The sequence below is a fragment of the Vigna unguiculata genome, chromosome 9 (assembly GCF_037176805.1).
Source record: "Vigna unguiculata cultivar grain cowpea cultivar isolate G323 ecotype 2 chromosome 9, ASM3717680v1, whole genome shotgun sequence".
NCBI classification, from domain to species: Eukaryota; Viridiplantae; Streptophyta; class Magnoliopsida; order Fabales; family Fabaceae; genus Vigna; species Vigna unguiculata.
The window spans coordinates 6,314,047-6,335,767 of NC_140800.1; the positions used below are offsets into that span (position 1 = coordinate 6,314,047).

Below are 21,721 nucleotides of genomic sequence, written 5' to 3' on the forward strand. Positions count from 1 at the left end.
AACACATTTAAGGCAATTTTCATTGGCTTGAATTGAAGCTTGAACTTCTTTAAGAAGCTTCACTCCAATATAATATGAAATATGAATGGAATCATTTCACATGCTTCTCAACATAACATCTCAAACAGGCATCTTTTCAAAGATAGAAAGAAGGCTGCATGAAGCCTTGAACTATGTCAAGTATCCCATCCACATACAGAAATTCACTCAAAACTACGCAGAGTAAACTCTTCCGTGCCATAATAATTTAATAGCAATTATATTTAACGTGACATTTTTTAAATAATTTTAAAATATTAAAAATTAAAAAGTTAAAAATCATTAGAAAAAACAACATCGAAAATTATAAAAAAAATTATTAAAATTTAATAGTCAAAATATATTTTCCTAACTTCAATCCCACCGCATCACCCTAATTACTGCCATAAACATAAAACTCTCAATTTTACCTGGAAGCAATCTGACAAATATCAACAACCTTCATAACTCATGTAAACACAGAGGAGATCACTGTAACGACAATTCGTATACAGGGAATTTATATTACTATAGTATAATTACTATAATTACTATAATAAATATATGCAATAATTCATACCAGTTTACAGTTCTGAAATTAGTTAGGCCAAGCAATAATGCACACATGACCTGAAGAGAAAAGTAAAGAAGTCAGGGTGGATCTCAATCTTCAAACAGTTTTCCATAAAACCTAAGGAAGTATGAATCAATCGAGAAAGGAAAGACAAGCACAGAAATATATCAGAAACAAACTTCACAAGATTGCAGCAATAGAAAACCACTTCTGTATAATAGCCCACACAGAATTGGAATATGTATCAGCACCACAACACCTGGTACATGCATAAGCATGTATAGTTACATCAATTAATCCAAATATTAAACCCACTGAATAAATACACAACAGCAACAGAGATTGAAAATGAAAAATAAGAGTTTCGAAAAAAAAAATGGTTTCTAGGACGGGAGAAATAGCCAATGATTTATTATTATTTAAGAACAGTGGACAAAAAATAAAGAAAATGTGACAGGGAACACCGGATGCAGAGGTTTATCGATCGATTCATGGTTGTGACGTTAAACAACAAAGTTCAGGAAGAGATCGATGAACCGCTGCCTCCAGTGATTTCACTAATCTACGGTGCATACACATCTGAACGGTGTAACGTGAAAACGTGTATATAGATGAATCAGAGAGTAAACCAAAGGGGCAAAGGGTAGATCATGGTGAAGAAGAAAACATTGTGGTAATATGAAAGAAGAAGCGTTAGAGAAAGTGAAGAGGATTGGTAAAATATATTGTAATATAGTGTGATGAGAGTGAGTGAACTCGGAATACGAGAAGTCGTCGTTTCAATGTGGCGGATGTCGTTTTATCTCTCTATCTATGGTGCTGGCAAAGACTGCATTGAGAAGAGACGCTTGGCAAAAAGGGTACATTGTTTTTGGTTTTGTAGGGAACAGGAATTATGGGTTTACGTTTTAAATTAAAATATCATTTTAATTAACGCTTTTGCAATATTAAAAATTTTGCACTTCGACTTCTTTTTTTAAGCTTAAAAAAAAGGAACTAATTTACTCTTTATTTTAAAACGTTTGTGTTTTGGAAAACTATTTATTATGGATTTGTTTTGTAAGAAATAAGAAAAATTGAAAGGTGTTGTACTTTTACTAATCTTAGTTCTCCTCTTTTATAGAGTAAAGTTTCCTTTTAATTTATTAACTATATATAATCTTTATTATTAAATTATTTTAGTTTTTATGTAAGTGTAAAATATGAGTGGTTAAGCATTTTTTTTTCTTTAGAGATTGACCTAGTTGTTATTTTTATGTAATTTATTATTTTAGTTATTTTAGTGTTATTAAAATTATTATTTTATAATTTTAATTATGGTTATGATTTTTCTAATATATATAAATTAGGATTTTGGTAAATTTCCATACAACCTATATTAGGAATAAGGGAAAATTCACTCGATGTTTAATTCTCTTACCTTAATTTTTGTTATTTTACGACAAAAGATTGGAAGTTAAAAATATTTACAAAAATTGATAATGATTGTCCAAGTAAACTATAAGTACAATATATTTAAGAGGAGGTAAGCTTCCACAATTGTTGTTCATAGTTCGATTCTTGTTTTTTTTTTTTTTGTAGGGTTAGGTATCTCCTACCAATAGGAAAGGAAGAAATTATTAAGATTTTTATAGTGATTCATCTAATAGCACATATTACGTTTCTAAATCTCATTCAATAAATTGAGTTTTATTATGTAGACTAATATTGCAAGTTATAACACAAATATTGTTTTCATCTTGTACTTACTCTTGGCTCATATGGCTGAGTATTGTTTCTGAACGTAGTCACTCCTAACTAACTTGTCAAGTATTCTTTAAACACTTAGTCACTTTTGGTTATAAGCCCGAGTATTGTTTTTGAACATAAATATTTTAGCAGCATTTAACCACCTTTTGTAAATTGAACTCATTGCTATTCTTCTTTAAGGATGGTTTGATATAAGTGTTGAAGAAAAGAGATGTTACAAATCAATTTTTGGTCATTGAACAACTTTAGTTCATAAGACAATCTTCCTTGCGATTTTAAGCATCTTGAATGTAAATGATGCATTATAATGTGCTTCATGCATCATTAAATATGATTTTCCTCTTAAAGCATAATATTGATGGTCAATAGAACTCATAAGACCTTGGTTAGATTGCCTTTACTTGAAATTGTGTAAAGCACTAAATCGTACAAGGTAGATAGTGTTTTCCAGAGTTAACAAGGTGTGTGCTAGGGAGTTGTTTGAAGCACAACAACTTTAACTCATTTACTAAGAGATAATTGATATAACATAAGTTTTTATGAATCTTTTTGGCAAATAATGGAAGAAAACATTCTCTACAACATAAAATAAGCATAAAGAATTTTAATGAAATGTAATGTTAGCTTAAATTTTAACAACACTTGATCAAAATATGGGTTGTTAGATTTTATTCTTTAACACCTTGGTTCTTTCTCTCTTGTATATCTCACCAAGGATTTAAAGTGATTATTATTCTCTATGAAGATGAACCTTATTCTTTGATCACACCTTTGATGTTTATGTTGATAGAAATCCAAAATTTCTAATGTATCCACCAAGAAAAGTTGCATCTGCACCATAATCAAATCTCATCATGCTACCTTCGCCTTTATAGCAAGAGGTGTTTCTAGAAGGGGTTGAAATGTGGCAGTTTCAAGAGACTCTCTTCCTAAGATCTTCCTTTTACTACACCCCTCAACCTTAATGAGATTGTAGCGTTGAACCACTCACTAAACCTCTTTGCTCCAAGTATAAAGAAAAAAGAAATCTCTTTCTACCCCATGCTTTTATGATATTCATCCGATGAACCTTTCAACAAGTGATGAGTTTGAATACTAGAAGGATTACAAAGATGTCTTTGAGCTACAAATGATGACAAGGATGTTCTGTCATGAAGGTTTCTCACATGTGTTTTCGTGTTCTTCCCTAAGTCACATAAATGTTTAAATGTTTTGTAGGTAAAGAATTTACATCTTAAAACAATTAATGATGCCTCTAGTTCCCTTCTTCACCATTTCATTCTCGAGCACAATCAAGTTTAATAGGAAGCTAAGAAGTAGATCACTATGAGTGCATGGCTTAATGACAAGAATTTAAATTAAGCAAAACATGATGACAAAATCATTCAAAAAAAATTATTTATTCAAAAATTTCACTACTCAATGTATTTAAGTGTTTTAAGAAGAAACACATAAGGTGACCTCATACAACTAGTCCAATAACTCTGCATTAAGACATACATCATTATTATTGCACAATACTCATGATCATACATTATATCAAAATCATGTAATCAAGTTCGAATTATTCGATTTGTAAGTATTAACAAATATGTACATCCAAGTTTTAATTTGTCATTGCAATTGTAATGGTTATTTGATTACGATAGGGCACTATCATGTCATGCATTTATGAAAAATAAAAACCAAATAAAGGATGGAAAAATTTTGTTGACAATCAAAATTGACCAAAATTGACCATTAATCCTTACGCTTTTCTTTTGTCTTATTAATATCTTATATGAGACATTTTTCTTATGTTATTAATAGGAAATAAAATATCTGTTGCAGCAATAAAATATCTGTTGCAACAATTTTTTGTATTAAATGCATAATTATTATTAGGCTTATGTTTGGGGATTTTATTCATGTTGTCTAGGGAAATATGATAGGCACAATCTTTTAGGGATTTGCAGGCATAAGTTTTGGAAACCTGATACCAAAATAGAACCATGTACCGTGTATATATGAACCTTCTTGCCATGTGAATAAACACAGAAATTCTTTCATAATTTATTATGGCATCAGAGCAACCAGGTTCTGAGAAAGAGAAATCTGTAGAAATACATGGGATGGTAAGGAAGAAGCCATCACCGTATGATCTGAATTCGAACGACAATCCAGGGAGCATAATCACCCAAGTTCAACTTCGGGGTGAAAATTATGAAGAATGGGCAAAAGCTGTGAGAACCTCGTTACGTGCACGACGTAAATGGGGGTTTCTTGACAGCACAGTACAACAACCAAATGAAGACTCACCAGAAATTGAGGATTGGTGGACCGTGCAATCTATGGTGGTGTCTTGGATTCTAAACACCATTGAAACCTCTTTGCGTTCTACCATTTCTTATAGGGAGAACGCAAAGGAACTGTGGGACGACATTAAAGAACGTTTTTCAGTTGTGAATGGGCCAAGGGTCCAACAATTGAAATCAGAACTGGCTGAATGCAAACAAAAAGGGATGGCCATGGTAAACTACTATGGAAAGCTCAAGACGTTGTGGGATGAGTTGGGAAACTACCAACAAATACCAACATGCACATGTGAAGGGTGCAAATGCAACATCAAGGCACAGTTAGAGAGACGAAGGAAGGAAGAGAAGGTACACCAATTCTTGATGGGATTAGATGACGTGTTGTATGGAACGGTTCGCTCAAATCTTCTTGCAACCGATCCATTACCATCATTGAATAGAGTGTATTCCATCTTGATACAAGAAGAACGCGTGAAGGCCATTGTTAGAACCAAGGAAGAAAGAACAGAGATTGTTGGTTTGGCTGTACAAACCGGTGGAGGGATGAGAGGAAGAGAAAATACAAAAGACAAAGGAATAGTATGTTCAAATTGCAATCGGACAGGCCATGACACCATGAGTTGTTTCCAACTTGTTGGATATCCAGATTGGTGGGGTGATAGACCACGTCATGAAGGGAAAGGAGTTGCTCGCGTGAAAGGGCAACAACAAGGACGAGGTACCAACTCTGGACGTGGCAGAGGTGTGCGAGCAAATGCTGCTCAAGTTGCTGTTCAAAGAGCACCTGAGACAGCAACAGAGGTAGACAAGGGAGGTCTCATGGGATTGAGTACGGAACAATGGCAAACTTTGGTAGAGATCTTGAATAATCAGAAGGCAAATGCCAATGAAAGAATGACAGGTAAAGAAACTTGGATCATTGATACAGGAGCTTCAAACCACATGATAGGAAACTTGAAATTACTTCAAGAATTGAAGAATGTACAAGGATGTCCCGTTGGACTTCCAGATGGACAAAAAGTTGTTGCAACTAAGGAGGGGACAACAACTCTTGAAGGAGGGCTGAAAATAAATAATGTGTTATATGTGCCTAAATTAAACTGCAGCTTGATATCTGTTACTCAGTTGATAGATGAGACGAACTGTATAGTGCAGTTCACTAATTCTTTGTGTGTGATGCAGGACCGCACTTCGAGGACGTTGATTGGGTTGGGTGAACGAATAGATGGGCTCTACTATTTCAGAGGAATTCGCCATGAGAAAGCCTTCAAAGTTGATGTTATGATGTCACTTGATCTTTGGCATAAGCGAATGGGGCATCCCTCTTTGAAAATTACTGAGTTAGTTTCAAATACTAGTAGCAAGAATAATAACTATGGAAATAAGGCATGTGATGTGTGCCAAAGGGCTAAGCAAACTAGAGATAGTTTCCCTTTAAGTAATCATAAAGCTGCCAGTGCATTTGATCTGGTTCATTGTGACTTGTGGGGACCTTACAAAACTCCTTCTTCGTGTGGTGCTTATTATTTTTTAACTATAGTGGATGATTATTCTCGAGCAATTTGGATTTTTTTGTTACTAGATAAAAAGGAAGCTTCTCGTGCCTTGATGAATTTTATTGCCATAATAGAGAGACAATATGAAAAGCAAGTTAAGATGATTCGAAGTGATAATGGAACAGAATTTACATGTTTGAGAACAAAGTTTCTTGAACGTGAAATTATGTTTCAAACATCATGCACCGGAACACCTCAACAAAATGGACGAGTTGAAAGGAAACATAGACACATACTTAATGTGGCTCGAGCATTGAGATTTCAAGGTAATCTTCCTTTGTCTTTTTGGGGTGAATGTATTATGACTGCAGGATATTTGATAAATAGGACACCGACACCTTTGTTGAATGGGAAAACCCCTTATGAGGTGCTAAATGGGAAACCACCTTCCTATGATCATCTTCGAGTTTTTGGGTCTCTATGTTACGCTCATAACCAAGGATGGAAGGGAGATAAATTTGCCACTAGAAGTAAGAAGTGTGTTTTTGTGGGCTACCCACATGGAAAGAAAGGATGGAAATTGTTTAACTTGGACACCAACACTTATTTTGTATCAAGAGATGTTGATTTTTTTGAGGCAGAGTTTCCTTTTGAGAACAATGACAGGTCCAACAATCAGCCAATACTTGAAATGCAGAATGGAGAAGCCAATTTTAACATTGAAAGTGAGAATCATGAGCTGCTCACGACCACTAAGTTAGCAGGCTGTGACACACATGTCGACATCAGGGGAGGTACAAATCTTGAGGATGCACACGATACTGTAATTGATGTTGCAATTGATTCACAACCAGAAACTGAAGAGCAGTTTGGGCGAGGCAAGCGTGTCCGAGTTCCCTCTGTAAAGCTTCGAGATTATGTGACCAATACAGTGCGAACTTTTGGGAGCCTATCTAATTGTTCACCCATTCCGCAACGACAATCAAAGGTGCTTTATCCTATTGCTCATTATGCTAATTGTGAAAAATTTTCAGTGAAGCATTGTAGGTTTCTTGCATCTATGACAATGGAGAAAGAGCCCATGACATTTTCAGAAGCAATAAAAGATAAGAGATGGCATTCGGCAATGCAACAAGAAATACAAGCACTTGAAGATAATAATACATGGACCGTGTGCCCCCTTCCACCACAAAAAAGGGCACTAGGATGCAAGTGGGTTTATAAAATCAAGTATCATGTTAATGGAACCATAGAAAGGTTTAAAGCTCGTTTGGTTATCCTTGGAAATCATCAAATTGAAGGCATAGATTACAACGAAACTTTCGCTCCAGTAGCAAAAATGGTCACTGTACGAATTGTTTTTGCGGTGGCTGCTGCAAAGCATTGGGAACTTCACCAAATGGATGTACACAATGCGTTCCTACATGGTGATTTGCAAGAAGAGATCTACATGAAATTTCCACCGGGCTTTCGCTCATCTCATTCAGATATGGTTTGTAAACTTCACAAATCATTGTATGGGTTAAAGCAAGCCCCACGCTGTTGGTTTGCTAAACTATCTCGGGCCCTTAAAGAGTATGGTTTTCAACGGTCTTACTCAGATTACTCTTTGTTCACACTTCATGATAAAAATATACAATTGGTGGTTCTAGTGTATGTCGATGATTTGATTATATGTGGAAATAATCATGACTCCATACAATGTTTCAAAGACTACTTAAGTCAACGTTTCCGTATGAAAGATTTGGGCAAGTTAAAATACTTCTTAGGAGTGGAAGTTGCTCGATCCTATACAGGTATTTTTCTTTGTCAACGAAAATATGCTCTAGATATTATCAGTGAGGTTGGCCTACTTGGTGCGAAACCAGCCAGTACCCCACTCGAACAAAATCATCACCTTGGTCTTGCCAATGGCGAACTTCTTGCTAATCTTGATCGCTATCGCCGGTTAGTGGGACGCCTCATTTACTTATGTTTCACCAGACCAGAATTATCGTATTGTGTCCATGTTCTTTCCCAGTTCATGCAACAACCGCGAACAGAGCACTGGGAAGCTGCCTTACGAGTGGTTCGCTATCTCAAAAGTAACCCTGGCCAAGGAGTGTTATTAGATAGTCGTTGTGATCTCCAACTTTCTGGTTGGTGTGATTCTGATTGGGCCGCTTGTCCACTCACTCGTAAGTCTCTCACTGGGTGGATTGTTTTTCTTGGACATTCTCCTATTTCTTGGAAAACTAAAAAATAGAATACAGTGGCTCGTTCGTCTGCTGAGGCTGAGTATCGTTCCATGGCTAGTACCACATGTGAACTGAAGTGGATCAAAAGTGTTCTTTCCAATCTTGGGGTCACTCATTCCATGCCCATACAACTTTATTGTGACAATCAAGCTGCATCACACATTGCAAAGAATCCTGTTTTTCATGAGCGTACCAAACATATTGACGTCGATTGTCATTTTATTCGTGATGAGATTGTCTGTCAAAATTTGCAACCATCTTATGTTCCCACTCGCACCCAACTCGCAGATACTTTTACAAAAGCTTTGGGACGCACTCAGTTTCATGATTTACTTGGCAAGCTGGGCATTTGGACTCCACACGCACCACCTTGAGGGGGGATAATAGGAAATAAAATATCCGTTGCAGCAATAAAATATCTGTTGCAGCAATTTTTTGTATTAAATGCATAATTATTATTAGGCTTATGTTTGGGGATTTTATTCATGTTGTCCAGAAAAATATGATAGGCACAATCTTTTAGGGATTTGCAGGCATAAGTTTAGGAAACCTGATACCAAAATAGAACCATGTACCGTGTATATATGAACCTTCTTGCCATGTGAATAAACACAAAAATTCTTTCATAATTTATTAGTTATAAACTCAATTTCACATGTTCATATTCAAAAGAATAATTTTAAGAAATTTCAACAAATTATACAAATAAAACAATTTCATAAATGAATTAAAGGAACACATTTAGTTAAAGAATAATGAATCTTAGGAAATCCTAGTACAATTGTCTTCAATAAAAACTCATGCCTTCTTCGAGTTACCAACTATCCCATTTATTACTAGCATTTTTGTCACATGTTAGCACATTGCTTACCAATGTTAGCCATTATCTCAAGTGCCTCAATCTCATTCATTTCTTTCTATCTAACTCTACTGCCCTGCAACAACTCCTAACCAACACATGTTCACTACCAATGAACAACAAACATTGTTAACCAATAAAATATCCTAACCAACATGCAAATTTTAATAATGGTTAACTATGGCTTATTTCAAACATTTCATTCGCATGGTACCTACTTGGTATACTATATCATAACATTTTTTTCAACCATCAAATTTTGTAGAAAAATAAATTCTGTACATATCTTTCCATAATGACAAAACCACAATACAAAATTTACCTATTTTTGAGGAAATTAGTGTTCTGAAAAATTCCAAATAAAAAAGAGTGTGAATGACGACAACATCAAACTTCAGCAATAAACACTATTGACAACGACAAGATGGGAACAAATAAAGGAGAAGGCCAAAGAGAGGAGAAAATAGGAGGATGAGAGAAAAACTTTGTTAAAATGTTAATTACAACAAATCTTAAATTATTATTTAAAAATGTCTACATGTGTACGATTTTCATCTGGGAATACCTAATTCTCATATGTCAATATATGGCTCTACTTGTTTTCAAAATTAGTTAAAATAATAAAATATCTTCCAACATAATTTATGGTCACATTGAAAGGAAAAAAATTCAAATATGAATATTTGATTACAATGGATCATTCCTTACTAAACACAACATTACTCTCCTCAAATTGTGATTGACATGATATGTTCTGAAAGTCACTAAAAAAATGCTACATAATCTCAAAATATGAAAAATTGAAGAAAAACATTTACATGAGGAAGCTTTTCCTTTCCTTTTTGTACGAAGCCTCATTTTAGCACAACATCAAGGATAAGAAACATGTTCCAATTCGCAAAATCGTGTTTACAATGAGGAACCTTTGGTTACAACAGTGCAAAGTCTAAGAAGTCAGAAGCTGATCTACCCATGACAGTGACAAATTCATTGAAGCTAATGACACCATCCCCATCTGTATCTGCTTCTGTGATCATCTCTCTGAGCTCTCTATAGGTAAGGGGTTGACCTAATTTCGCCATTGCCCCTGCTAGCTCTGCGGCTGTTATGAAACCATTTCCGTCACGATCAAAATATTTAAATACCCCAAGAAGCATTTCTTGGTTCAATAATATCTCTGCACTTATGTTACGCAATATTGCATCCACCAACTCATCAAACTCCACAAATCCATTTCCATTTGAATCCAGGTTCGTCAATAACACATGGATTTGGTCACTCGAAGGCTTTAGCCCTAATGACCGAAGGAGCGCGGCTAGCTCTAGATTTGTTAGGCTACCATCGGAATCTGTGTCAAATTTTTCAAAAATGTTCCTTAATTGGCGAAGTTGATTAACCTTAAGTTTTGACATGTTGTTCTCAATGTAATCAACAAAACAACATTGAAAGAGGGATGTGCAATACATGGGTGGAATGTATATTCTGCAAACAAAAGTGCTGAAAAAACCAAACAAAATGTTTAGATTGACGTTAACAATCCAATACTTTTGGACGTTGATCAGAAAACATGAATTCAATATCAAGACGGGGAACCATGCAATAAACACATGAGTTCCACCCTCACAAAATGGGGAGAGGTTAAGAAGGAAGAAACGGTGAAGGTTCTTATTTTAGTATGATATGAATTGTCATTGGTTTAATTTGTTAAGGAGTAACATTCATTTCATTTTAATTTCTTGAGGAGACAGTCTAGGAATATAAAACACGTAGTTGGCTTTACGTCACAATAAACCTACCTATATTGTATTACTTAGCAAGTTTCATTTCCATGTTGTATTCCAATAAAACTAATTGTGGTCATTTATGGGTATTGATGCTATTTTTGTCATGCTTAAGTTTAACTTATTCTTTATGCCAAATGTAACAACAAGAAAAACAAAACTTGTTTTTAAGTGTAACTTATTTCTCTCGGTTTTTTATTTGAAGGAGTACCTAAGTCTAAAGAAACACATGCTTTCAAAGGAGACATGATGCTTAAAAACTAATCATATTAGTTAAATACCATGCATTGATTTTACAAACTAGATTTTTTCCCCTATGTTATTTTAATATATTTATAATTATCATAATTTAATTTTACAAAATTAAATATTAATGTATATCCAAATTATTTTATAGTTAAATATTATTTTATTTATATTTTAGATAGCACTGGAGGTTCAGAACAAATGCCGGTGGCGAAGGCGCTTTTGGTGGCTTGTTCCGAATTTCATGGTGGTGATTTCGTCTTCGGATCTCATTTCAACCATCAATTTTTTTTTGTCTCCGATAAACCTAAATAGGAAAGAAATCCATAATAGAACATTAGCAAAATACCAATCAATTAGACTTCTTTATTATACCCGTTTAGATTGGCCTCAGATCCAATTTCTGGTCACGGTTCTCCAATTTGGCAGGTCGAACTCTAATTCCAATTTATTATTTTTATTTTTTTAAATGTTAGATAAATTTGATTAATAATTTTTAAATTTAATTTAATTTGAGAAAATTATTTTGAAAGTTAATAATTATTAAATAGTATTTGTAATAAGAATTAAATGGTTATGATCAATCATTATTAATATGTAATCTTAATAGAGGTGGCAAAACGGGTTTGGCCCAACGGACCAGTCCCTCAGCCCTTGTTAAAAGGAACGGGTTGAGTTGAAAATTTCAACCTGTCAGCCCGTTCTGGCCCGTCCCGTCCAGTCCATAAATTTGACGGGCCAAAGTACGGAGCAATCTGTCCTGACCTGTTGGCCTGTTTTAAAAAAATAAAATAAAATAAAAGTAATTAAAAAGATTAATTTTTTATTTTATATATTTTAAATGTATAAATATATAATAGTATTATAATTTAAATCATTAACACATACAAATTAGGTTTGAATTATTAGTTATAATTGAGTAATTTAATATGTAAATTTAATAATTATTTTAACTTATATAATTAAAAATATTAACTAATCAATTAAAAGTTTAAAAAATATTTTATTTGATTAAATATGACTTTAATAATAATTTATACGTATATATAAACAAATTTAAAAAATAAAAAAAAATTGAAAATTTTGAAAACAAATTAAAAAACTTTTGAAAAATTTAAAAAAAAAGAAAAAAAACTGGACGGACCAACCCGACCCGGTCCGTTAGCCCGTCCTGTACGGGACGGGTTGTGACGGACCAGCCCGGCCCAACCCGTTTTTGACAGGCCACATACGGGTCGAGCCAAAACGGGACAGGCTGACCCGTTTTGCCACCCCTAAATCTTAATATATGAATGCTATTAAAAATATATAAAATATAACTATGAGTAATAATAATAAGTACTAATTTAAAAATATTTAAAATATAATTGTGAGTAAAATAAATTTAACAAAAATATTTAAAATATTAAAGTTGTATTTTAAAATATAAAATTTAAAATATTTTTTAAATAAATTGTTAGATATAGAAAGGGTCCTAAATTTATGACCTCAAATTCATATAATTTTTATCATTCATCACAAACACTTTACTACTACATGACTCATGTAAAAAGATCACAAATAAATTAAATATACAAGTTAATATTATATTTACACTTATATTAAACATTCACATTCAATCATCAAAGAGACAAAAAAGAAAAAAGAAAAACAAAATAAAATTGAAAAGGGTTGATTTTCAACTTTATCTTTCTTGAGCAAAATATCACTAAATAATTTATGTTCAAAAGTTTTATTCAAAACAACGTTAACACAACTTTCAAAAAAACTAAATTATAAATACAACCAGAATTCGCTCATTCAAATTTAATATATATTTCCGTTCACATTAAACGCATAAACTAAATATAGAATACTAATTTTACTCGTCTAAATCACATTCAAAATGTAGTTTAAGAAACTCTATATTTAACATGCATAGTACAGTCATTATATCAACTCTCAACAAGAATATCAAATTAAAAACATTCTAAAACAATCCTCCATTAACCAAACATTCAAATAACATTCTTACTCAATTTCAAACATTCAATTATTTTCAAACCAAAACATAATTGCATATAAATAAGATCTTATGACCAAGTTTCCTTTAAATTTAAATCATAAGCTTTTATGGAAAACATAAAAATCTCTCCTTACCTATGATTTCTTGCTTTAAAAAAAGTTTAAGTTCAAGAAAAAAGTTACTCAAAATTTAGAAACCTAAAGCAAAATATTTTAATATAAAAAGAAAATTAACATAAACTTAAACGAGTTGAGAATGTCACTTTTTCTCAACTAGCCACATCAATGTTAATGATAAATCCAAAAAAGAAAAAGAAAAAATAAAAAAATCTCAATACCATAGAGGAACTTACTTTGATTGAAAAACAGCTAGATTGAAAATGTTAAATGTTCATTAACCCTTTAACAAGGAAAAAGTATGATCAGATTGTTAAAAAGATGAACTTTGAAGGAATGAGAGTGGAGTTGTAAGAAGGGAGTGAAGAAAAAGTTTATAAAGGAGGGAGAGAGAAAAATAAAAGATGAAAAATAATTGTATATTTAGAAACATTTACTTATATAAATTTTAGTTGTATAAAATAAATATTCATTCAATTGAAAAAAAAAAATACTAATCCCTTAAAATATACATTATTCTCGTTAAACTTTTATCCAAACAAAAAGGAATTTTGATCCTTCAGCATTACGAAGTGTATTTTATAACCAATGCAAAGACTAAAGTACTAACTATTCATAATCAAACATTAAATTGAGTCAGATTTAAAAGTTAAATTATCAGAATATATATTTAAAAGTTATTTTTATCTAATGTATTAATACATGTATCTAAAAATTTGAGTGACTACTTTTATTGGAGCATTTTGTTTTTTCAGCCACAACAGGTTTCCCTTATTAAGGAGCATCATCATCACTTGACATTTCTTATTAACTCTACCTTAAATATGTACAATCGGAGTATGTAATTGATCGATTACCTATACCAAACCTAGGCCTATCTACGTTCAGGAACATTTTCATGCAACAAAGAAACAGAACACTGTTTTGCTTGCTAACTGTGTTCAAACTTGAATACTCTTTGATGCCCCCGAACTGTGCGATGCTTCAAAACGAGCCGTGAAGCCAACAGTTGTGTGTTTTATTGATCTCTGTCTCACGACATGAACGTATTCTGGGTCAGTGGTTTGGCCATCATTTCGAATCCACTGTATCATCTGATGGAACATGGGGAAGAACCTCATTTGGATGGAAGCGTAGGCGAAGTATGGAAGGAGTGAAGCAACAAGCACAAGTAAAGTTAGGAGCCAGTATGATGGTGCTGGTGCACAAGCTTCAATCAACACCTTGTAGGCAGTGGTTGATAGAGTTGGGTCCATTGTTCCATACACTATGAGGAACACGTACCAGAAAACAATGCCACCCCATATGAACAAATGCTGAATGTAAGTGAAGTAGCTGATGGATAGTGCCATTTGGGAATTCACCACCCACACCACACAGGTGTACATGGTTGCACCAAGAACTTCCAGATCAGCAACTTCCCCTGCTTTGCGGAATGCTTGATTCTCCATTGCGTTGATGCAGAAGAAGAATATTATGGTGGCACTCAATACTCCGTTAAATGCCCAACCCAGGATCCGTTTCCAGCTGAAGAGCACATTTTGCACACCTTCTTGATATAGTAATGGAAACTGAAAGTAGAATTCATTAAGAAAGATGTTGTGGGGTGAATGTAACGGTGTGGTTTATGTATCAAAGGAAACAAATTGCATGTAAATTGGTACCTTGAGACATAATCTGGCAGAGACATCCTGGTCAAATACTCCTAAGGCAATTACCGGAAGGGAAGTGAAGAATACGTTATATAGTGAGAGGTACCAATCGTTGTATGCAGCTTGCCCCGAGAACGAGGCGAAGATCTCATAGAAGAAGAGGGTGAAGCCAAAGGCAATGTTCTTGTAAAAGAAGTAGCAGATCTGCCAAATAAAAAAAGGGGTTAAGTTAAGACAGTTTTGTTAATCGAAGGAATGTGTGGTGAGGGTAACAGAATAAAAATGGCAAAACATTTGACTAGTACACACAACAGACAGGGTTGTTTATGAACTTATGTTACCATGCAACACATGCTTCACAAAATATTCATTCCAACCAAGGAATATATGTTTTAAGTACTGATGTGAACACTAGATTTCTTGTAAGTGTTGGAATTTGAACAGAGTCTACGTGAATATATACTTTGTCAAAGACAAGTTTGATACCATTGATGAGATTCTTCTGTAACACCAATGTCCATGCACAAGTAGTAAACGCTCAAGAAACCGAAATTGGGCAATGGAAACATCACTTGACATAACTGCCTGAAAAATTTATAGAAAAGAGGAAGAAGAAAAAAATTAAGGGTCGTGTTTATAGGAAGGTAAATCGAAAGAAATTTATTTGTTGTTGTAAGTAGGATATTGCAGATTTACCTGCATTCCTTCGACACCGTTTAAACCAATCCCAATGTCAGCTTCCTGAAGCATTCCAACATCATTTGCTCCATCACCAATTGCTAGAGTAGTGCTACAAGTTTTAATCTTTACCAGTCTAGTAACCTGTAGTATCATAATAGTAAGACCTTAACAGGAAGAGCAACTGCAAAGACTATGAAGTGCATGAAAAACTTACAAGTGCTTTCTGCTTGGGAGATGAACGACAGCATATGACAGATGCACAGCCAACAGCAAGTGCAAGAAACAAGTCCTTCACATCATCTTCTAGTGCATAAGTAAGAGACTTCCCATCAATGATAAGAGCTAATGCCTCAGAGTTTTCATCATATTCAGCAAGTAATTCCTTTCCTTTCTTTAGTTGAAGAATAACAATTGCCTTGATTGCCTAAAGAATCATAAAGCTTCCATCAAAATCATGCATCTAATACCCTGATGTTCAATGTTTGCTGTATAGTGTTATGGCTTACAATATAGGCCACAAACTTGGAGCAGAACATAAAGAACTTTCTAATGCATGTGCCTTGAATTAAATAAATGTCTTGTGCATGGGATAAAACTGTTATACGTTCTGCTTTCTTTCAATCATATAACATGAAGAAATTAGAGTTGTGGTTTACCGCTGCTGCAGCAGACTTGTCCTCCAATTTCTCCAATGATTTGATTTCTGGAGTGTCTGAACTGATTATAATTTGCTTCATCCCTTGTCTGAGCAAACTACATGCAAAACTGCAGCCACATAAAGTTATTCAATCAGTGAGGTCCCATTATCACAAAGGAAGTAAGAATCTATTGATATAATTTGAACTTACCCAACATTGATTGCTGTCTCCATTTTATCACCAGTCAGAACCCATAGCTTAATTCCTGCCTGAGCTAGCTTGTCAATGCATTCAGGAACCTGTGGCACAAACAGATTCATAAGGACATAGCACAAAAAGTAACTACAAGTTTTAAAGCACGCATATTAAGTAGAAAAATTGAAAGCCACTAACTCTGCTGAATACTCAAGCAGTTTCAGTGTCAAATTAAAAGAAAAGAAATTTGGCAATAGCTGCGGTCTAATGTCTGAAAGAGAAACATTCCTTAACATACCCCATTTTGAAGTTTGTCTTCAACCGCAGTAGCACCAAGAAGAATTAAATCCTTCTCGATCATTTCTGATACTTCCTCCACAATTTGCTCCCTATCTGCACTTACTAAGTTGTTGGCCTCCATAAATTCTTTATTGAATATATTGTACTCTTCTTCATCAAGTTCCCGATATGCAAGTATCAAGGTCCTCAAACCAGCATCAGCATATTCACCAATGTGCTGCTTAGTCTTCTCTTCAAACTCCCTTCCATTCCTTCCGAGCAGATCAAACATGACACTGCATGTAAAAGCCACAAACAAAATAAATTTAAGATTTTGAAGTCCTGAAAGACAATGCAAATGATACTCAACTAGTTTAAGATAGCCATCCCCTATTTGTATTCATACTTCAAAAGAAAGTAGGTTATGCTTTGTTTGAAAAAGTGGGTAACCTAAAATGAAATGACTAGTCCATTAGATGGGATAGCCTCATCAAATAGCTTATCCAACTCAAGATCACAAAAGGAATTAAAAATAATGAACAAGATCACAAACCTGTCTGCTCCTTTGCTAAATAGTAGCAATTTCCCCTCCTCATCTCTTACAATTACAGACATCCGTTTTCTTGTACTGCTAAACTCTAGTATATTCAAAAGTTTGTAGGACCTGCAAAAGTGAAATTGTGTTCTTTTATCAACAACCTAATCTCCAAGATTAATGTTGCAGATAAAGGTTAGATATAGGAAATCGAGCACACACATTTAAGGACAAAAGCCTCACCTTTCAGTTGTTTTGCCTGATTTGGGATTGAACTCACGCAGTGAGATGGTTGTCTGTGTCCTTTCATAAAACTCAAACCCAAGTTCTCTGGCTGCAACCACAAAAGCTGCCTCATCAGGTGACTCAGCTTCATATGAAACTCTACCATTTTCTTCATCAACTTCAGGTATTGCAGTATGGCATATAGCCAACAACTGCAGAAATCTGTGGATTACATCGGCATGAGGTTCATTGATCCAATTTCCATTTGTGATCCTTTCATCCATAAAGTTAAAACCTTTAATGGAAGACTTTACTTCAGAAGTGTTTGGAACACAGCCATCTTCTACCAACTCTTCATCTATAGGTAATCCTTTTCGCTTGGCTAGAGCCCTCTCAACTTCTGTAACTCCTTGGCCATAGGCAGTGCCCGCAATAGAACACTTGACGAATTCCATGGAGTTGCAAGTCAAAGTTCCTGTTTTATCAGAAAGTATAGTGTCAACTTGGCCAAGTTCTTCATTCAAATTTGAGGTACGAGCATGAGCCGGCCTGTCAGTTTCCTCATAATACATATGCAAATCCTGGTTGATGAAAATGCTTTGAAGAACTTTCACAATTTCAATGGAAACGTACAAAGAAATTGGAATCAAGTAACTGTACAACATGAGTGCAGTCAAGAAATGCAGCATTGCTGCAACTGGTGCTTTCTTTGGATCAAAGTATATTGTGGTATCATCTGGTCTGAGGTACCATCGCTTCATAACTCCATTTTCAAAGTCTTCCCTAGTTGCAATCCCGAAGAAAATTGAACCAACAAAAGATATTAAAAATAAGACAAAGAAGAGAAAGTAAATGATTTTATCCATCCGTTTCTCAACTGTGCTTCTCTTGGAAGGAGGTTCTGTTGAATTCTGCATAACCTTTGTATCATGGCCTGTGAAGATTACCGCACCATAGATAAACTCAGTGTTCCTTAGCTTTGAGTCCCTGAGCAGAAGCTGCTGAGGTGCTAGTGGATACAATTGATCTTCAAGCTCCAAATTGCCTACAAAGGAGTACAAATTTGCATTTGGATCTTCGCATTTTATGATAGCCTTGAAATTTTGATAGCTTGAGTCTTCTTGCAGCTTTGATGTTTCTTCAAGTGCTTGTTTAACTTTTAGATTTGTTTCCCCATCAAGATTCATGGTCTCAACATAGCAAATTGCATCATCATAGCTTGATGAAAGTAAGATTAAATCAGCAGGGAAAAATTCATCCTTTTCAACCTTTACTATGTCTCCAACTTTCAAATCCTTCCATTTAGAATAGTCAAAAACACCATCTCCATGGTGCATTTTAACCTTTCTGTTATTCATATCTATATCCTGATGAAATCACAAGACTACATTACAGGCCTAACAATATTTAATAGGAGCGTGAAAAGAAAGAAATCAAAAGAATTGTCCACAAAGTAAAAGTTGACAAAAACCAACACAATATTACCATTATCTCTTCTCTCTTTCACAAAATGAAAAATACTCTTTCAAGTTATATTAACCCACATATTGACCGAAATATACTAGGACTCAAGTAATCATTTAATTTAGTACAAATAAATTTCAGCCAAAAAAAGAAGCTCCTCGGAAGCATTTATACCAGAATTTCAGCATCTGCTGAGATGCAAAAAATGTGTCTGAGTCGCGAATATATGTACCTTGAAGAATCAAAAGTACCAAATTTTTGCATTCATCCAGTCACATGTAGATATTCCTAAAATAATTCTCATCAGAATGGGCATGTACTCAGCAGATAAGGCACTTTGCCCCTCACAATTCCCTCACTACAGTAAACCTCACCAGATCCGAAAACCAATTCTTAAAAATAATAAATAATATCTGTCGGCAAAATCAACTATATTCAATTTGCACAGAGAACAGAGCAATTACAGAACAGTATCTTAACCACAATTCTGAACCAAAAGCAGACACAGTCATCAGAACATTACCTGCTTGTTCCTCCTCCAATCCTCAACAGCCTCTTTCCCCATTGTAGCAGCAACCACAACAACAAGAGGAACAACATTGCTGACAGCGGAGTAAGGAGAAACCGGGAAAAAAGACAGAATTGCACAGACAAGGAAGTAAAAATTTGCCACTCTCCTGAATTGCTCAAACAAGGACTTGGGTAGGAAAGTAGCCACTGTATACTTGGTAGTACTCACATAATTGTCACCATAACTCACAAAACTCCCCTCGCCACGTTCTGCCTCGTTGCAGTACACTATCCTTGAGAATCCAGGACCCCCTATAAGTGAATGCTCCCCTTTGAATGAAGCTTTTCCACAAGAGAATGCATGGATTCTGCTGAAATGGCGCTTCTTTCTCCCATTACCACCCATAATTGCAGCAACTTTGCCACCCCAAAAGCTTACAACTTGTACTACAAATTACAGTACATTACAACCTTGCACAATTCACCTCCTAAACAAGTTTCAGCCTTGAAAAATCCTCCAAAAAAGACCAGATTTGCAAAGATCAACTAGTTTTATTCAGTTGTCCCATGGGAGGACCTAAACACAGTCCAGGAAAAGAAAGGAAGAAACATGGCATTATTGAATCAATAAAATCCAAGGAAAAGGGGCACTTTTTATTACAAAAAGAAGTGGTGAGAGATATAAGATGTTGAGATGTTGAGCTAAAAATACACCTGTCCAACAATGATTGGAGCAGACAAGGACAAGTTCAAATCCATGTAATGATATGATGAGGCCAGAAAAAGAACATGTCTGTGTTCGGTTTTCAGAAATTGAAAAGAAGAACTTTGGTCTGAAACTGTAAGTGAAGCAGCATGGAAAATGTTGTTTTTGTTAGGTTAGTAGCTGAAATGAGAGTGATAGCCCCAGTTTGACTTGCAGCTCAGAAGGAAGAAAAAACTTAAAACGTGCACATGCTGCTATTGGCCTTCCCTGCTAATGAGTTCAAACACTCACCAACTTCAATAAATATACACAGAGCCTTGCAAACTGCAAAGAAAGAATTATATTTATTTCACTAAATTATTCCAGAAAGGTAAATGTGAAGTATTTATAGCAATTTTAATGAGATCAATTTTTTTTATAATTTACAATAAATGCACTGCTTAGTATTTTTCCTATTTTTTATTTTCTTTATCAGCTAGTATTTTTTCCTATGGTTATTTGTTTTATCCTGTAATTTTCTTCTGTAATTTTCTTTTGTATCTCTGTTTCAAAATAGGAAAACAATGATTATTTAATAACTAATGACAACTATTTCTTATAATTTGAGTGAATTTTTTAAATATATTCTCATTTTTTTATTTATTCATTTTTTTCATATTTCAAAATCAAAATCAATTAACAGATGTCACTAAAAATTTAAATAAAAAATTGTCAAAATATTATTATAAAAAAAATAATAAAAGAAGAAAATATAAATAAATGAAAAATAGAACTAAAAATATCTTAATTTCATGATAAAAATAAGAAAAGTGAAATTAAATAAATTTCTCTTCATTTGGCTGAGTTGGAAATTAAATAAATTCTATATAAATTTTTTATATTCATTAAAATCCAATAGAACTCAAAAAATTACACTATTTTTTTTACTTTTTTCATAAGATATTTAATTATTATAACCAATTTATTTATATTGAAAATACCAATAAAATGATTAAGAACCTTTCCCTCACTTTTATAGTAATTTAGAGAGAAGGTTTCTTCATCCGGACATAAATCACTCTTCCCATTTTATCTATATTTATATTTCCTTTCCTTCTAAAAATAAGTGCATATTTTTCCTACAAAAACTTTTGTAAATTATTTTTTTAGTAGGGATATTTGAAATTTGATTTTTTTTTTGTCAAATAATTATCAAACAAAATATGAAAACTAATATTTTATTATTTAGTTTAGATTTATTTTTGTAATTTTTTATCATAAAATTGTTAAAATATTTTTAAGGAAAAAATTTAAATAATTTTCATTAAAAAAAACTTATAACACTTTTTCCACAAAAATGCTTAAACTATTTTTTAAAATTTAAATATTTCATGATAAAAAATGTTAAATATATGAATTATTTTTTATATAATTATTGTTACTACACAATTTCAATTTTCTTTGATATTTATAAACTAATTG

At 33.7% G+C, this 21,721-nt stretch overlaps 1 protein-coding gene and 1 pseudogene across 1 annotated transcript; both read right to left on the reverse strand.

Annotated features, from left to right (window-relative positions):
- Window positions 1-9,853: 9,853 nt before the first annotated feature.
- LOC114164839 (putative calcium-binding protein CML16 pseudogene) lies at window positions 9,854-10,950 on the reverse strand (annotated as a pseudogene).
- Window positions 10,951-14,080: 3,130 nt separating this feature from the next.
- LOC114163823 (putative phospholipid-transporting ATPase 9) lies at window positions 14,081-20,534 on the reverse strand. Its single transcript, XM_028048176.2, has 12 exons — window positions 20,269-20,534; window positions 19,568-20,131; window positions 17,599-18,947; window positions 17,374-17,484; window positions 16,840-17,116; window positions 16,557-16,645; window positions 16,365-16,473; window positions 15,923-16,132; window positions 15,724-15,849; window positions 15,514-15,612; window positions 15,040-15,231; window positions 14,081-14,946 (listed from the first exon to the last, which is right to left on the reverse strand). Exons 2-12 carry the CDS (start codon window positions 19,958-19,960, stop codon window positions 14,317-14,319), a joined length of 3,585 nt encoding a protein of 1,194 aa, XP_027903977.1. The 5' UTR covers window positions 19,961-20,131; window positions 20,269-20,534; the 3' UTR covers window positions 14,081-14,316.
- Between the last annotated feature and the right edge of the window lie 1,187 nt (window positions 20,535-21,721).